The sequence below is a fragment of the Caenorhabditis briggsae genome (assembly GCF_000004555.2).
Source record: "Caenorhabditis briggsae complete genome, chrIV, whole genome shotgun sequence".
NCBI lineage: Eukaryota > Metazoa > Nematoda > Chromadorea > Rhabditida > Rhabditidae > Caenorhabditis > Caenorhabditis briggsae.
This window is the reverse complement of record NC_013487.2, coordinates 14,407,463-14,423,336: the sequence shown is the minus strand read 5'-3', so window position 1 is coordinate 14,423,336 and position 15,874 is coordinate 14,407,463. Positions and strand designations below refer to the sequence as shown.

General features: G+C 34.8%; 1 protein-coding gene across 1 annotated transcript; it reads right to left on the bottom strand.

Moving 5' to 3' along the window:
- Positions 1 to 661: 661 nt before the first annotated feature.
- Positions 662 to 3,569, bottom strand: CBG19650 (the record flags this gene model as incomplete). Its single annotated transcript, XM_002634621.1, has 4 exons — positions 662 to 852; positions 1,741 to 1,927; positions 2,653 to 2,767; positions 3,460 to 3,569. 4 exons carry the CDS (start codon positions 3,567 to 3,569, stop codon positions 662 to 664), a joined length of 603 nt encoding a protein of 200 aa, XP_002634667.1.
- Between the last annotated feature and the right edge of the window lie 12,305 nt (positions 3,570 to 15,874).

The following is a 15,874-nucleotide window of genomic DNA, read 5'->3' as shown; positions in this document are numbered from 1 at the left end:
TTGATCTTAAAAACAGTAAATAAAAAATAATATGAAAACAAAAAAAATTTAAATTGCTTACTCAGAATTGCTGTGACAGTATCCAGATCCATTCTAGTCCAGCTAATAGCTTTTCTATTCAAAATGTGTTGTCCTCTTCAGTATAGTAAATCAATCTCTCTGCCTATTCGGGGTCCCCTCTCTTGACGCATCACAATCTCCAATTTGTCGTATTGGTCCAAGTTTTGCCATAGTGGCAATTTGTGGTCAAAGTGATAGCACAGAAATTTGTTGGTTAAAGGGACATATAAATTTTCAGAAAAATCATATTTAGGCTCCTAAACACACGGTGCCAAATGGAATAACTATAGAATATAATAGAAGAGTTTCAAAATTAAAAAAAAATTCCCCATCAAAAGTGGGCGGAGCCAAAAATAAAGTGGATTCAAAGTGACAGGTGCAAACGTTGGCGACTTATGACTTTCCGACAAAAAGAAGGGGGAAATGTGTCAAATTTTTGAAAGAGGAAGGTCACCATGTGGTGTTAGTGACATATGAATAATTCATGGGTGGGATTTTTGAAATTTCAAAAAGTTTGGAAATTGGAAAAAATAATTTTTATTAAACAAAAAATATTAAAAAATCAAATATTAAATATGACAAATTTAGATCATTATCATTATCAGTGATAATAATAACTCCCTATTTGATTTGTTGTCTGATAATAATGATAATTGTTGTTTTCCATATATGGTACCATATGGGGTACCATCATCATGGGGGCTTGGACAGTCATATGCTGGACGTTGTATTGATTGACATTAAATTGAGGAGCAGGAGTATGGTTTTGAAGGGTTTGAGGGGTTTGATGATCTGAAAAATTTAGACTTGAAATGGTATCAGGGATTACGGTAACTCATCAGATATCCGGAAGGACATTTTTAGAAACAATTTGGATATTACAATTTGTTTTTGTTGTTTCAACAATTCATTTTTTTGAAACAGTGAATTTTTGAGGCATTTTAAGAAAACAGGTAACTTTGAAACCCGGCAGAAGCAACCTAGAATTTTTCATTTTGTCTGAAAATTTCAGAACGTTTTAAACAAAAATACAGCTTCATTTTTGTAATTGACAACTTTTTTCCAGCTACATCAGTTTTTGAGATATGCGCCTTTCAAACTTTGAAGACTTATAACTGGAAATTTAAAAGCAAGTTTAAAAGCGCATATCTCGAAAACTACAGTAGCGAGAATAAAGTGGTCTATCACAAAAATGAAGCTCTATTTTTGTTTAAGAAACTCTGAAATTTTCAGGCAAATCTGAAAATTTTGGGATACTTTCGTAGAGTTTTAAAATCGATGATATTTAACCAATTTTTTAAATAACCCCTCTAATAGACTCCCCCAAGCCATCAACTTTGAGCTCAAATATCTCATTCCCTGTAAATGATATCAAAAAGTTGTCATCTAACAAAATGTTCATCATAATATCAAAAACATTTTATCAGATAACCGCTTTTTGTTATCTTCTACAGTAACCGAGATAAATTGAGTTGAAGCTCTGCTGTCCAATGAGCAATGCGGTCGCAAACTAGACCTTCAATTTTAAGCTCGAATATCTCGTTTCCTGTAAAAGATATAAAAAAGTAATCAACTAACCAAACGTTCATGGAATTTTCAAAAACATTTTATCAATTGATAAATTTTTGATATCTCTGACAGTAACCTAGATAAAATGACTAACGTCTCCCCACTACCCACCTTTGACCTCCATCGGAAAACGCCTGCGTCTCTGCTCTCTCGTCAGAATCCTTTGAACAGCTTCTGGCTCCATTTCTTCAGAGAATGCCCTCTCTCGATAACTATTTCTGCTTCTCATCTCATCTGTCACCACTTGTCGGAAATCTGTCAATTCCAGAGGACGCGTCTCGTTGGATACTGGGTCCGCCTGGAAAATAAGAGAAGTTGCGGGATTTTGGGACATTTTTTTATTGATTAAAAGGAGCCTATAACTTTTGTTCTGAATTCCGGATTGTCGTTTGATAATGCAGCTCCAATACTAGGTAAAGCAGAAAATTATTGAATTTTGAAACAGCAAAAAATATTCCAGAAGTTTCAGCTTGAACAAACAACCGGTCTCTTCATGTTGACCCAATTTATCTTGGTTCCAATCAGAGATATCAAAAAGTTGTCAACTGATGAAATGTTTATATATCTCTTACAGTAACAAAGATGAATTGGCTCAAATTTAAAGGCTCAGAGGTTTACCGGTGAGTTCAATGAAAATGTCTGTTTCAAAAATCTTAATTTCAGTTGCAGTTAGGCTTAATTCTAATTTCTCTGTTAGAAATTGTTTAAAATTTTCCACTAATTTTTTGACTTTGGAAAAGTCCGTCAATTTGCCAGCTCCCTGGTTAGGTAAAGCGAAGAGTCTGCAAATTTCGAAACAGCAAAAATATTGCAAGTGTAAAATTTTCAGGGTTCCCAGGACTCTCAACTTTGACCCAATTTATCTCGGTTCCTGTAAAAGATACCAAAAAGTGGTCAACTAATAAAATTTGAATCATAAAACCAAAAACATTTTGTTAGTTGGCCACTTTTTGATATCTATTACAGTAACCCGGATAAATTGACTCAAAGTTAAATCTGGAACGATCAAACTACAGTACTCACCATTTGATTACCCTCTGCCAGTTGTGTCAAATGCTCAATATATTTTTTCGCCAAACGAAGCGCCTTGATTTTTGAAAGCGATTTTCTCTCATCGGATCGAAGGAATGGGATATGTCTGGAAACTAAACTTGGTTAGTTAAAATTTTAAAATTCTGGGACTGTTGGAATTTCCTTCATTATGGTTATGGACGTCTTATATTTGAAAAAAATTATCATTAAAAGTGCTCCAATTCACTTTAAGCCAATTTATTTCGATTTCTATAAAATATAACAAAAAGTTGATAACTAACAAAATGTTTCTGATATTATCTTTCTTATATATAAAACGCTAGACGCGTCTGTTAGTCCTAGTGTCCGGCTGCCCGGTTTTCGGTTTTTAAATGAAAGGTTGACCGCCACCAAAACCGAACACGCGGCCTTCCGCACAATAGCCGCACACAGCTGCGCCATGAGGCCCACACCAGGAGAGGGGAGGGAGGGCGTAGATGTTCTACAGCGTGAGAAAAAAAATCGAAAAGTGAGGAGTGGAGCGACGAATAATTGAAAATGCTTGAATTGTGAAGCGCCGGAGGCGCGGCAAACAGCAAACAGAAGGCTGGTGATAAACAATTTATCAGCCAACAGGTTTTTGTTATCTCTTAAAGAAATCGAGATGAATAAGATTTACGAAACACCCTTGTAAATACGTTCAAAATAGCTCTAGACAATTAAAAGTTGGCAAGAATACTGTAAATTATATGTTCCAGCATCCCACAAAACTTCAAAATTCTAGACCCCAATTGAGCAAAACTACAGTAGTAAACTCACTGTTGAAGAGTGTCAAATGCCTCATTGATATTCTTCCCACGCTTGAATTCCTTGTGACGGCACCTCTCTTTTTTGGCTTGGGATTTTTCGAGTTTCCTGGTGTGGTCCATAATCTGAAAAATTCGAAAATTTGAAAAAAAATTTATTTCAAAAAAGTTTGGATACTAAAACAATAAATGAATACCCTTTGGGCTGTCCATGCCTTCTGTTGTGCCCGTTGCAAGTAAGGCTCCGCCTCTTTTTTCCCAGGAGGCAAGGGGGACCATAAAAATGGATGTGGGGTAATAACATTCAAAAAAACACCCATTTATAGATTCATTGTATAAGATAAAAGAGAATAAACTCTCTTAAAAAATGAGTTTAAAAATTTGAATTTGAGTATCTTTCGTAGATCAGTAATATGAGCTTTTTAGCAGCTAAATTTTGAAAAAAAGGATTATTCAAAGGCGCATATCATTTTTTTAAAGGCACATATCCTTCATTTTCGTAATAGAAAGGTCATTACTACCTGTACTTGAACAGAATTTACAGGGTAGCTAAGCTAACTCAAAAGTTCCAAAAAATTCGAATTCTTTGAAATTTTTCTTGCCGTTTCAAAAATTACCCACTTTTTTCGAAACGATTTTTCAAATCAGTTTTCAACTGATGATTTTGTCAGCACATTGAAAATTAGAAAAATTCTCAAAATGTTCCTTTTTTCCTTTTTCGATTTTTCAAAATTTCAAGCTATTCTCGAAATGGCATGTCTTTTAGCTCAATTATCTCGGTTCCTTTGAGAGTTATCCAAAATTTGTAAATTGATAAAATGTTTGTGATATTATGATAAACATTTTATCAGTTGACCATTTTTTGATATCTTTCATAGGAACCGAGATGATTAAGCTTAAAGTTCCAGTATTGGAATGACAGATCTTTCGAAGCTATACGGTACTTCAGTAATTTCTAAAAATCGAATCTTACTTTTCTTAGAACAATTTCTTACTTCTTCAATTGTTTTGTGACTATTTTGTTGTTCAAAAGCTTTCTGAAATTTAATAAAAATTTTTCGAAAAACTATTATTGTTTCAAATTTCTTCTAAACTTTCAATTATTCTATCTATGTCCTGCATCTTCCACCTCTAAAACTAATTATCTCGGTTCCTATAAAAGATATCAAAAAGTTGTCAACTGATAAAATGATTCTAATATGTTGTTAAACATTTTATCAGTTGACCACTTTTTGATATCTCTCACAAAAAATGAGATAAATTGAGTCAAATTTTGGTATCACATAATCAAATGATTGGTAGGCTTTGTTTTTTTGAAAAGCTATGTAAAATTTTTGAAACGTAAATTTTCATAAGTTTTTTGCCTAAAATGAATTTCATCGAAAATTGTTTGCTTGATATCTGCTACCGTAACCCTTCGAAAGAATAGGCACATCTTTTGACATCTTTCTAAAAAGAGCACCGCATTTTGCTCTTGGGAAGTCGTCAAAAGAATCTTTTGACAATTTTACGACCCCCCCCCCAATAAGGATTGATGTACCGTAAAAGGACATGCGAGTTGTAAAACTAGTGTATACGTCTTTGAATTTGGGGTTATTGCTAATTCGAACAAAATATCGCAGAAGACTAAAATTGGTAATTTTCCAATGAAACAGTCAAAATATTATTTACCGTAAAACCTGTGTCAACTTTGGCCTAATTTATCTCGGTTACTGTAAGAGATATCAAAAATGTGCCAATTGATAAAATGTTGATGATATTATGATAAATATTTTATCAGTTGACAAATTTTTGATATCGTTCACAGAAAATGAGAAAAATTGGCTCAAAGTTGAAGGTTAGGTAGCCCTTTTATTACAGATATATTTTTTGCCAGGGTACTGTACTTGGTAAAAAACTGTGCAAAATAAAACTTGGACGTTTTTTTTTTGGATTTCGCCAATCTCAGACAAATTTAGACTTAAAGTTTTCGTTCATTCTTTTGCAGTTTCAAAAATATCTAAAACTATAATTTCGAATTCCGACAACCAATACTTTTGCCGCCGCCTCACCGAGTTGCTTACAAAATAATTAAGCCACGCCCCCTTTCTGCCAAATCGCCGCACATTTTTGCTCTTATTGCCATTTTTCAAGATTTTCAGAGACTTTCTTCTTTTTGGAAACTATTTTTTCTCTTCAACTTGAACAAAATTAGGTGAGAAAACCTGGAAAAACTGTGCGGCGCTTTTGCCAAACGGGGCGTGGCTTAATCATTCGAAATCACTAACGCGATGTTTGAATTTTTGTCAATAAATCAAGCTTTATAAAGATAGAAATAGGATGTTTGACACTGATCTGAGCTACGCGGTTAGTACCAGAGATCCTATTATTGTTTGCTGAGAATCGGATAGATGACAAGGATGGATGTACTCATCCAATTAATGTTAATCTTTTCGTTTTGCGGCAAATTTCTTAGACAAACAAAAACAGACAAAGTGTGAGAAGGTGAAGAACAAAAAAATTGCAGTTTCAAAAAAAAACGGGTCATTTTGAAGCTTTATTAATTGTTTATTGGATCCAGTCTATGTCTGTAAACTTTGAGCTCAACTATCTCTGTTCCTATCAGAGATATCAAAAAACAGTCAACTAAAAAAACGCTATCAGGTGAAAAATTTTCATTATCTTTAAAAGGAGGCCTAGACACCAAAAAAAAAAAAAGTTTTCCTGATATTTTGCATAGAGAACCCCCATGAGGGGTTGAACTCATGACAGGCAGCTCAGGGGTACAGCGCCGCTACCGGCTGAGCTACGGGGTGCGAAGGCGTCTGACGACCGATAGTCTACATAAGCGCGGCTCAAAGTTGTTATTCACGAATCGTTCCGTATTCTTTAATTCTAAAATATACAAGATTTGAAACAGCATTTTTTTGTTCCCAAAAAATAATTTTGCCGTTTCAGAAAATGTTGAATTTTGGTTCTAGACAATTTATGACAATTTTCTAATATTATCTTTAGTTATTTTGAGCAAATTTTCACAGGAGTTTACACAAGTCTTATAATATGACTGTGTGCTTGCTTTACCGCAACATAGGAGCATAATTACTAAAAAATAAAGGATTATCAATTAACACTAATTGGATCAGTACATCCATCCTTGTCACCTAACCGATCTATGTAAACAATGAGGATAGATGTTACGGTACCCTCATTTTTGGGCTCTGGTCCGTTTTCTATAAAAATTGAAATCAAAGATTTCAAATATTGGAAACAGTATTTTTTGTTTCAAGAATAATTTTAATTTTGTAGTTCTACAAATTTATTGCTATTTCAAAGATTCTTGAATGTGAAATGAAACGATTGAAACACATTGCAGCATTTCATTCAAAAACTATTTTGAAAAAATATACTTCTAATCTCTGTAAAACGCCATATGGATTTAAAAATGTCATAAATTTTCATAGAGTTTTTACGTAAACACTCTAATAGAACGCCACCCGGACCTTCCACTTTGGGTCTTTATATCTCACATCTTTTGAAAGATATTGAAACATTTTATCAGTTGATCACTTTCTAACATCTCTCACAGAAAATGAGATATAGGAGCTCAAAGTTGACGATTCGGGTGGCGTTGTACTAGAGTGTTTACGGTAGCTATCGATTTTCTAACTACTCAATAAAATTGTAAATACCTTTCTGAAGTTTTTTGTTTTTTAATGAAAAAAAAATCACATAAGGGTTTGAAAATTTGGAAACTTGTGAAATGACGGTCCGCCGGAGAAAGCCCGGCCCGGCCCGGCCCGGCCCGTTACAAACATGCCTATTTTAAAAGTCTAGTTTGCTTTATAAATTGATATGATATGAATTGAAACTTTTTTCATTTAAAATTGTTATCATGTCGATAGTGTAAATGTAATTTGAGTGGTTTTTCCTCATAAGCAGAATTTCTGAAACAGTGAAATTCGATAAAAATCTTCAGTTGGTTTTCTTGGTCTCGCAGTTTCTTTGTTCTATTACTTTTTGAAAACAATCGAAGATTTTCAAAGTTCCATCTAGGCCGGCCAAAATGGCGCTGCTTTTGATTTTTGCACTGGCCGCCAGCGCCAGTTTTTAGAGCGGCGTGAATCGCCATTAAAATTTTTCACTGGCATCAAACGCCGGTTTTTTAAAAGACGAATTTTTCAATAGAAAATACTTCATAGAGAAAAGATTTAAAAAAAAAACGACTGATGATCCGAAACAATGAAATGGAATGAAAAATGATATTTTAGACGTTTGAAAATTTTGATTACTTCTGGAATTATGTTTGAAATTCTGAAAATCTGGTGTCTGAAAGTTCTGAATTTTTTTTTCGAAATTTTAGAATTTCAAAAAGTCTATGATTTGTGCGATTTTAAAAACGTATAGATTTCATGAAGCTCTAATGTTTTCTAAAAAATTTCCAAACTTCGAATTTTCAGGATTCAAGAATTTTTGAATTTCCTTCTAATTTCAGTATTTTCATATTTTTTAAGAACTATTTTCGGTGTTTCTATACTGTCATGCTTTATATTTTTGAACGAAAAATTTCTTAATTCCTAAACTTTTGAAATTTAAAATTTCAATATCTCCGAACTTCGTAGTTTTTTTGAAACCTGAATTCGGAAGTCCCGGAAATCAAAGTTTACAACTTTAAATTCTAAAAACCTAAACAAATACTTCTGAACTAAACCTCGATCCAGACATAATCACAAAAACTATTGATGGAAGACTAGTGGTAACTTCTCAAATACCAAATTCGTTCTAACATAACAATAACATCCGGGTAGCAAGCGGGCGGGTAGCTGGCGGGTACGGGTACGGGCGGGTAGCACTACCCGTTCGCTACCCGCCCGTCATGGAAAGCCTATTCTAACATTTTATAATTACCATTCTCTCCCTTTAAAATCAATTATCTGACTTCTTGTGAAACATATGATCAAACCGTCAACTGCCAAAATGTTTTTCTTGACATTTGGAGCATTTTATCAGTTGACTGTTTTCTGCTATCTTTCATAAGAACTGAGATAATCAAGATTGAAGCTACAGTGAGGGGATATTGGTGAACCAAAAGGTAAATTCTATTCTGAAAAAGAAAGCGGCGTTTGACGCCGGTTTAAATTTTAAACAGGCAAATATTGCCTGCTTAAAAGTTTCGCTGGCTTTTAATGCAAATCACGTGAAATTGAAAAGCCCATAGCTCTGGCACTGGCGGCCAGCAACAACCCTAGTTCCATCATACCCATTTAATTTGGTCAAAAAAATTGAACCACGTTTTTTAGTCATTTTGAAAACTATAGAAATTCAACTTTCCGTAATCAAAATTTTGAATATTGAAAACTCATTATCAATAAAGAATATTTTTTTTCGCTCAAGAATCTATTGAAACAGTGAAGTTCGCAATTTTAAATTTTTATCTTCCTTATATATAAAATGCTACACGCGTCTGTTGGTCCTCATGTCAGGCTGTCATCTTTTGAAAAGCTCAAAAATAAATATTTACTGCTTTGTGAAAACCCTTTAGAAAAAGAGCAAAGAATCAGCAACAGAAATGAAACCAGTCGGTTTGCGCCCCTCCGGGGCTGAACCTCCTGGGCTCCGCTTATAGTACCCCTAAAATTATAATAAGGTTTCAACACACTTATTCAGGGACTTTTTTCAGTGTCCAAATTCGAAAAATTGGGAATTCAAATTCAGAGTTTGAGGAGTTCATGATTCAAGAACATAGAATTTCTGTAATTTCGAAAATCAAATATATTTAGAACTTTAAGAATTCGGAACATGAGAGGAGAAAGACATTTGGAAGTTCTGAGATTTTGAAATTTTGAAACGCTGCTTTTCAGAATTTTCAGATTTCAGAATTTGAAGAGAGGCAAGAAATATAAAAGTTTTCTAGATATTTTGCCCGGAGAACCCCATGAGGATGTTCCCCAAGCTTTTTGATATCTCACTTCTTCAAAGAGATTCAAAAGTTAGGAAGTTGAGACAGTTCAAGTCAAAACTCGGAGATTTCAATTTCAAATATCAACAGTCAGAAAACTCTGAAATTCTAAATTATAACATAAAGGAGGCCAGACACCAAAAAAAAAGTTATCCTGATATTTTGCGTAAAGAACCCCCATGAGGGGTTGAACTCATGACAGGCAGCTCAGGGGTACAGCGTCGCTACCGGCTGAGCTACGGGTGCGCGAAGTCGCCTGACGGCCGATGGTCTACATAAGCGCGGCGCGATTTCGTCCCCCGAAATTTTTGCTGTCTCGCCTCCTATAAGTCAATATCTGTATTTTAAAGTTTGGGAGTTGTAAAATTCCCAAGTTAATGAGTTTCTTAATCTCAGAATCTAGGTTTCCCGAGTTTCCGCTATTTCAAAACTCTGAAGTGTAGAATTTGCCAACTTCTGAACTTCCAAATTTCTTATTTTCTGAATTTCATATTTCTGAGCCATTGATTTTTGGATTTCAAACTTTTCGAATTTGGTTTGCACCACTTTGAAGCTGGACCTCCTAAATCTTAGAAACAAAAGACATGATACGCTAGATAGGTGGTCACAGTTTCTCCAAAAGTAAAATGTGTCTAAAAGACTCAAAACTCAGATTGAAAGACCGAATGCCTTTGGCTTTTATCCAATGTGACTGGACTTCTGGACCTTTTTTCGGAGTTTCCGGATCTGTAGTCCTTCATCAAATTTTGATCCATTTATCGGAAATTTGAGAACCACTGGCTCTTTACTCAAAGTTTCCGGAATTTCAGCTCATAAGTATATTTTGATTTTCGACTCGAAGAAATTCAGGCTTACAGAAATGCAGAAAGTAGGAAAGTCGATAAGTTCAGTTATACGGAAATTTGAAAATTTGAAAGTTATGAAAGTTCCGAAACGAAACCCCGTTATAAAACCCCAAAACTCCAGAATTCATGAAATTAGGAAATTCGGGTCCTGAAATCCAAAACTCACAAATTTAAAGATTCGCCTTTTCCCCCAAAAACTTTCCGGGTAAGGGGCATTTATCTCGAGTTTCAGGCCCAGTCCTATGAGAATTTCTGACTTACCTACCGTTTTTCTCCAAAAGTAAACAACTAAGAAGCTCAAAGTTCAACAAAATTTTCCTACTGGAACTGGGATTCTCTTTGCTAGTATTTCATTCAAACCTATTAAAAAGCGGTAAGACATTTTCATATTCGTTTCGGAACTCTCTACAAAAAACCAAGAAGAGTTCCCACCTATCGGACTCGAACCCGCATCGCGCGGGCAAAAGCGGAGTGCGCTAATCGACACACTACCCGGTCACGACAGGAATGGTGGGAGAAATGGCGTACACGTGTGTGGGATTTCCTCCCCATTTTCTCTCTTACCCTCCGCCATCGCCCTCTCTGCCCACCACGCTTTACTGTGGTGAAACCATGGAACGTCTCCAGAAAACTTCAAAATCAAAATTTCGAAAATAGAAAGGGTCGGGCCTAAACTAATAAAAATTTCTGATTCACCTGTCCAGGTTTCAGCTCAATTGGTTAACTTTGAATGGGTTAACAGTCACGCGACATACATCCTTACATACGGAATTTGGTGAATGTTATTAGTAATGATAACTTGAATTTAAATGAATATTGATTGAAACAGTAAAAAAATTGTAAACTACAGAAATATAATTCCATATTTGGTATATAAGGTTTGCAGACGCCCAAACTTGACAATTTGTTCCAAAAATTGCCATTTCGTATTTTTTTAAAGCAAGCTCGAGCATCCTCGAGGTCTGAAAGATTCTGCTGGATGAAAAAATCAACTCATCCTTCATTATTTACCCATATTTTTTCTAAATGAGAAATAAGAACAAGAAATTGCACATGTCAAATATGCACATTTCAAATAATGCACATGTCAAATACTCCTCCTCCCCTCGTCGCCCTATGAACTTTTTTTTTTTTTTTAATAGAGAAGCTTTATTATATGCCACCATAATTATCAAGGATTAAAATTCTCGACTTGAAACAGTAAATTTTATTTCCTGTAAAAATTACAATTTCAGTGGAAACCCATCAATCTTGGCTGACTAGCTGAAGGTACTTGGTACTTGTCAGTTTGTTCTAAAAATTTCAAAAGTTATAAAATAATTGTTGAACTCTATTTTTTAGTTGATAGCTTTTTTGTTGAACTACTTGTCAAGGAGATATGATTTACTCTTCATTTCCGTCTCTCTCTTCATCTCTTCAGCTAGTGATTGTACAATAAAGTTGTATACTGCAATAATAGAGTTCTAAATTAGGTTCATAGTTTCTGGAACTTTTGGACCCAACTGACAAATACTCATGTATACAGACATCCAAATCATTTACCCGATTTTCACAATTATGTATGACTTTTTGGAGTAGTTTGAATGCTCTAGGTTGTCCTACTGTAGAATTATGCTCTTAATTTCTTTGGGACTAGCACTTTATGACTAACTTATTATTTTCAAAGCAATTTCGATAGAACAGGATATCTTTGTTCAATTGAAATTGCGATTTTTGAATTCAAAACGTCGGAAAATGACTCTAATGTCTGAAAAGTATCACATTCTCAATATTCGAAAATTTACTGTTTTAGAAAATCTAAATTTCTTTGTTTTTTGTTGATGTATTTAATTGTAGAGGGTAGGGTTCTTCGTATTTATGAGTCTTATCAGTTTTAAAGAGTTGTAAAAGTTGAAAATAAAATTTCTAAAATAAAATATTTTGAATGTTTCTTTTGGTTTTTCTGGGTATTTTGGGTGGTTAGGGAAACAGAAAATTGCATTTTTTTTCCCCGAGAAATCGAGAAGTTTTCAAATTCGCTCTACCGAATTTTCTTCCTTATTTTTGTAGAGCGCATTTTTCCAATCAAATGCTATCTATCTCCCACTTTTTTAAAACCAAATGTCTCTTTTTTCTTATCAGCTCCTCCCTCAATGTCTAAATCTCTTCTCTCTCGGTCATGTTTTTCTATTCTCTCCTTCTTCTTTCTCTCAATTTTTCGTATAGCTCACTTCACTATCAGCTGGGTTTCTTTTAATTTAATTTTGCGATCAGTGGGATTTTCATTCTCTCTCTCTCTCTCTCTCTCTCTCTCTCTCTCTCTCTCTCACTCTCTCTCTCTTTCTTTTTTTTCTATCAAATATTAATGTAAAAACTTTGAAACAGTAATTTTTATGAACACTGGAAACTCATTTTGTGGAGATTAATCTCTTCAACGATTGATTATAAAAAACAATTGTAAACTACAATAATTAGGTTTTCAATTTGTTTTATTATCTCTGACATTTTCAGAGCCAACTGACAAGTACCAGTTACTAATACACTCAGAAACGACAATGTTTTACTAAAATTCCACTTTTGTAGTTTTTACAGCGATTTGGGTACTCCATGTTGTCCTACTGTAGAATTACACTTTAAACTTCATTGGGGCTTGTACTATCTCTATCATTCATTTTTTTATAAAACAATTTCGATGGTCCGGGATGCCACAATTTAGGCTAGACTTTTAAAAGACATTTGACGCTCGGAATTGCAATTTTTAACTCAGAAGGTCCGGAAATGACTCTAGCTTCTGGAAAATAAAATTTTTAGAATTCAAAAAATTACTGTTTCAGAAAATATAGATTTTAAGTTATTTATTTGTTGAAAATAATATATGGCGCATGAGAAAACCCTCATTACTTCTACTTTGAGCTTAATTTTCTCGGTTCCTATGAAAGATATCGACAATTTGTCAACTGATAAAACGTTGATGATAACATGCTAAACATGTTATCAGTTGATAATTTTTTGATATCTCTCAAAGGAACCGAGATAATTGAGCTGAAAGTGCGAGTATTGCCACACCATTACGTTAGCTTTGAGCTCAACTCAGAGAAAAATACATTTTGAAACCGATAATTTTTTCATTAAAATTCTTATATGGGGAACCTTAAACCCTAGGTGCCCCTTCCATGGCCGAGTATTCCCCCTCTTCTCGGCCACCTCGGCCCTCACTAGTAAAATATAACGAGAAGAGAAGAGACGCAGGAAAAGAGACAAAGAGCGAACGCATCGTTTTGAATGAGGATTTTCTCCGTTTTAGTTTAAAAATCGTTGAAAAACTGATTTTTAAGGACTTCTCATCGCTTTTCTACCAATTAAAATTTGTTTTTCTTGAAAAATACAGTAATTAATCTTTGAAAAAAACTTTTTCTGTTTCACCCAAAAATTCAAAAAAAAAATTGTCTAATTGAGATTTTCAATTCCTTATGTTTTTGGATATAATTCGAAAATTATGAGAATTCTAAATCAGAAATATCAAAAAGTTGTCAATTGATTAAATATTTGTCATAATATCACCGATGTTTTATCAGTTGACATAATTTTGATATCTCTTACAGTAACCGAGATAATTGAGTTCAAAGTGCAAGTAAAGGGTAACGATCTGTTAGAGCGGTATGTGAAAGGTGTATTTTATCAAATAAATCAAATAAATATTTAAAAATCCAGATTTTCTGAAACAGTAAACTTTAACATTTTGAGAATAACTACTCTTTATTAAAAATGGTCAATTTTGGGTGTCTAAAAATAGTACCTTTCATCCCATTAGATCCAATTTTTTGAGAATTGTTGCTCCTCCCTCTGACAACCGCTACGCCGACACGCTACGCGTCCGAATTTGGCCCATTGTCAAATTAGAATCTTGCTTGTCTGATGCTTAATGGATTGATATTTTTAGGATATTCAGTTTCTAAACTCTTTTTTGAAACAGTAATTTTTAGCTTCCGGCCAGGGCTGGGCGAGCAATCGGCTTTCGTGTGAAACGAAATGCAAAACACACGCATTTCGCGAAAAAAAGTGGGCGGAGCCTCGGCACGCTCAAAGTATAGTGGACGGCGGAACCCGGGAAGTGTCGGCCGCTGTGACGAATGACTACCCGGCGGCGCGTAGTTGAAGAATAAATCCAATTTCAAATCCCCGCCAGTTTCGTGTCGAGACCCGCCGTCGAAATTGCGTGCGCCTTTAATCTCGAATGGCGCAACAAGAGCGGGAAATTTGCAAAACGTGAAGGTTTTTCTCCCGTCCTCGCCCACCCCTGCTTCCGGCCAAAATTTCAATAATTTTACCCAAAATAAATTTGAATTGATTCCGTCTGCATTTTTACGTGATGGTGTTTGCACAGTCAGGTGCGAACGCCTCTATCACCCTCCCTATACCCAGGTGTCTCCCAATTTACCTCATTTCTTGTCCCATCGATTCCCTTTTTCTTGTTTTTTTATTGATTTATTTTCAAATCTGAACTGTCAAATTGAAGATTACAGTACATTTTAAAAAAATATTGATTTGAGTTGCGAAGTTCTATTGCCAAATTTATGATCTCCAATTTCTCTGTTCTTTTTTGAAACAGCACATTTTTCTTTATAAAATCTTAGAAAATTCAAAAAATTTCAGATCCACGGGTAGACGGGTAAACCAGAAACCATCGTCATTGCCTTCACGAAGATCTCAAATGAATCCTAAAAATCAGACTGCAATTACTCAAGATGTCAAGTAAGTATTGAATTTTTGTATTGCAAAATTGGAACAAAACACAGTCTGAGCTTCAAAATAAGCCTAAACACGATGCAAATCGGTTAACTTTGAATTCCACTCAAAACACGCGACGCGCGACCGCGACGCACCCGGAATTTCAAATCTCACCAAATCATGGCGTGTTTGGGCTCATTTTGAAGCTCTCAGTATGCTGAATTCAAACTCAACATCAAAAATCAGAATTCCAAAGATTTGAGCTTCAAAATGAGCTCAAACATGACTATTTTTGATCAATTTTTTGAAACCTGTCTGAAGTTTTGCAAATGTCAACCCAATTAGCACAAAACTTGTTTTTTTCAAATTTGTGGTGTTGTTAGCTTTGAAATGAGCTCAAACATGGTGCAAATCTGTTAACTTTGAATTCCACTCAAAACACGCGACGCGCGACCGCGACGCACCCGGAATTTCGATTCTCACCGAATCATGGCGTGTTTGAGCTCATTTTAAAGCTCTCAGAGTGCTGGAATCTGATTTGGACATGAAAATTGAAATTGACAAGTTCTGAGCTTCGAAATGAGCTCAGTATCATCAATGTGGACGATGATTAAGAATCCAAAAATTTTGAGGTCTATCATCTCAGTTTCTAAAAATTGCGATTTTTGAATTCAAAAGCTCCGAAAAGCATACTTGTAACGGGCCGGGCTTTTTTCCGAATTTCGGAGGCCCGGCCCGGCGGGCCTGTCATTCCACAAGTTTTGAAAATTTCAAAAAACACATAAGGGGGGACACTTACCGTAAAACCTCTAATAGAACGACACCCGGATCGTCCACTTTGAGCCTATATATCTCACTTCTTTTGAAAGATATCAAAAAGTGGTCAACCAGTAAAACGTCTATCCGGATATCAGCACCACTTTACTAGTTAGCCACTTTTT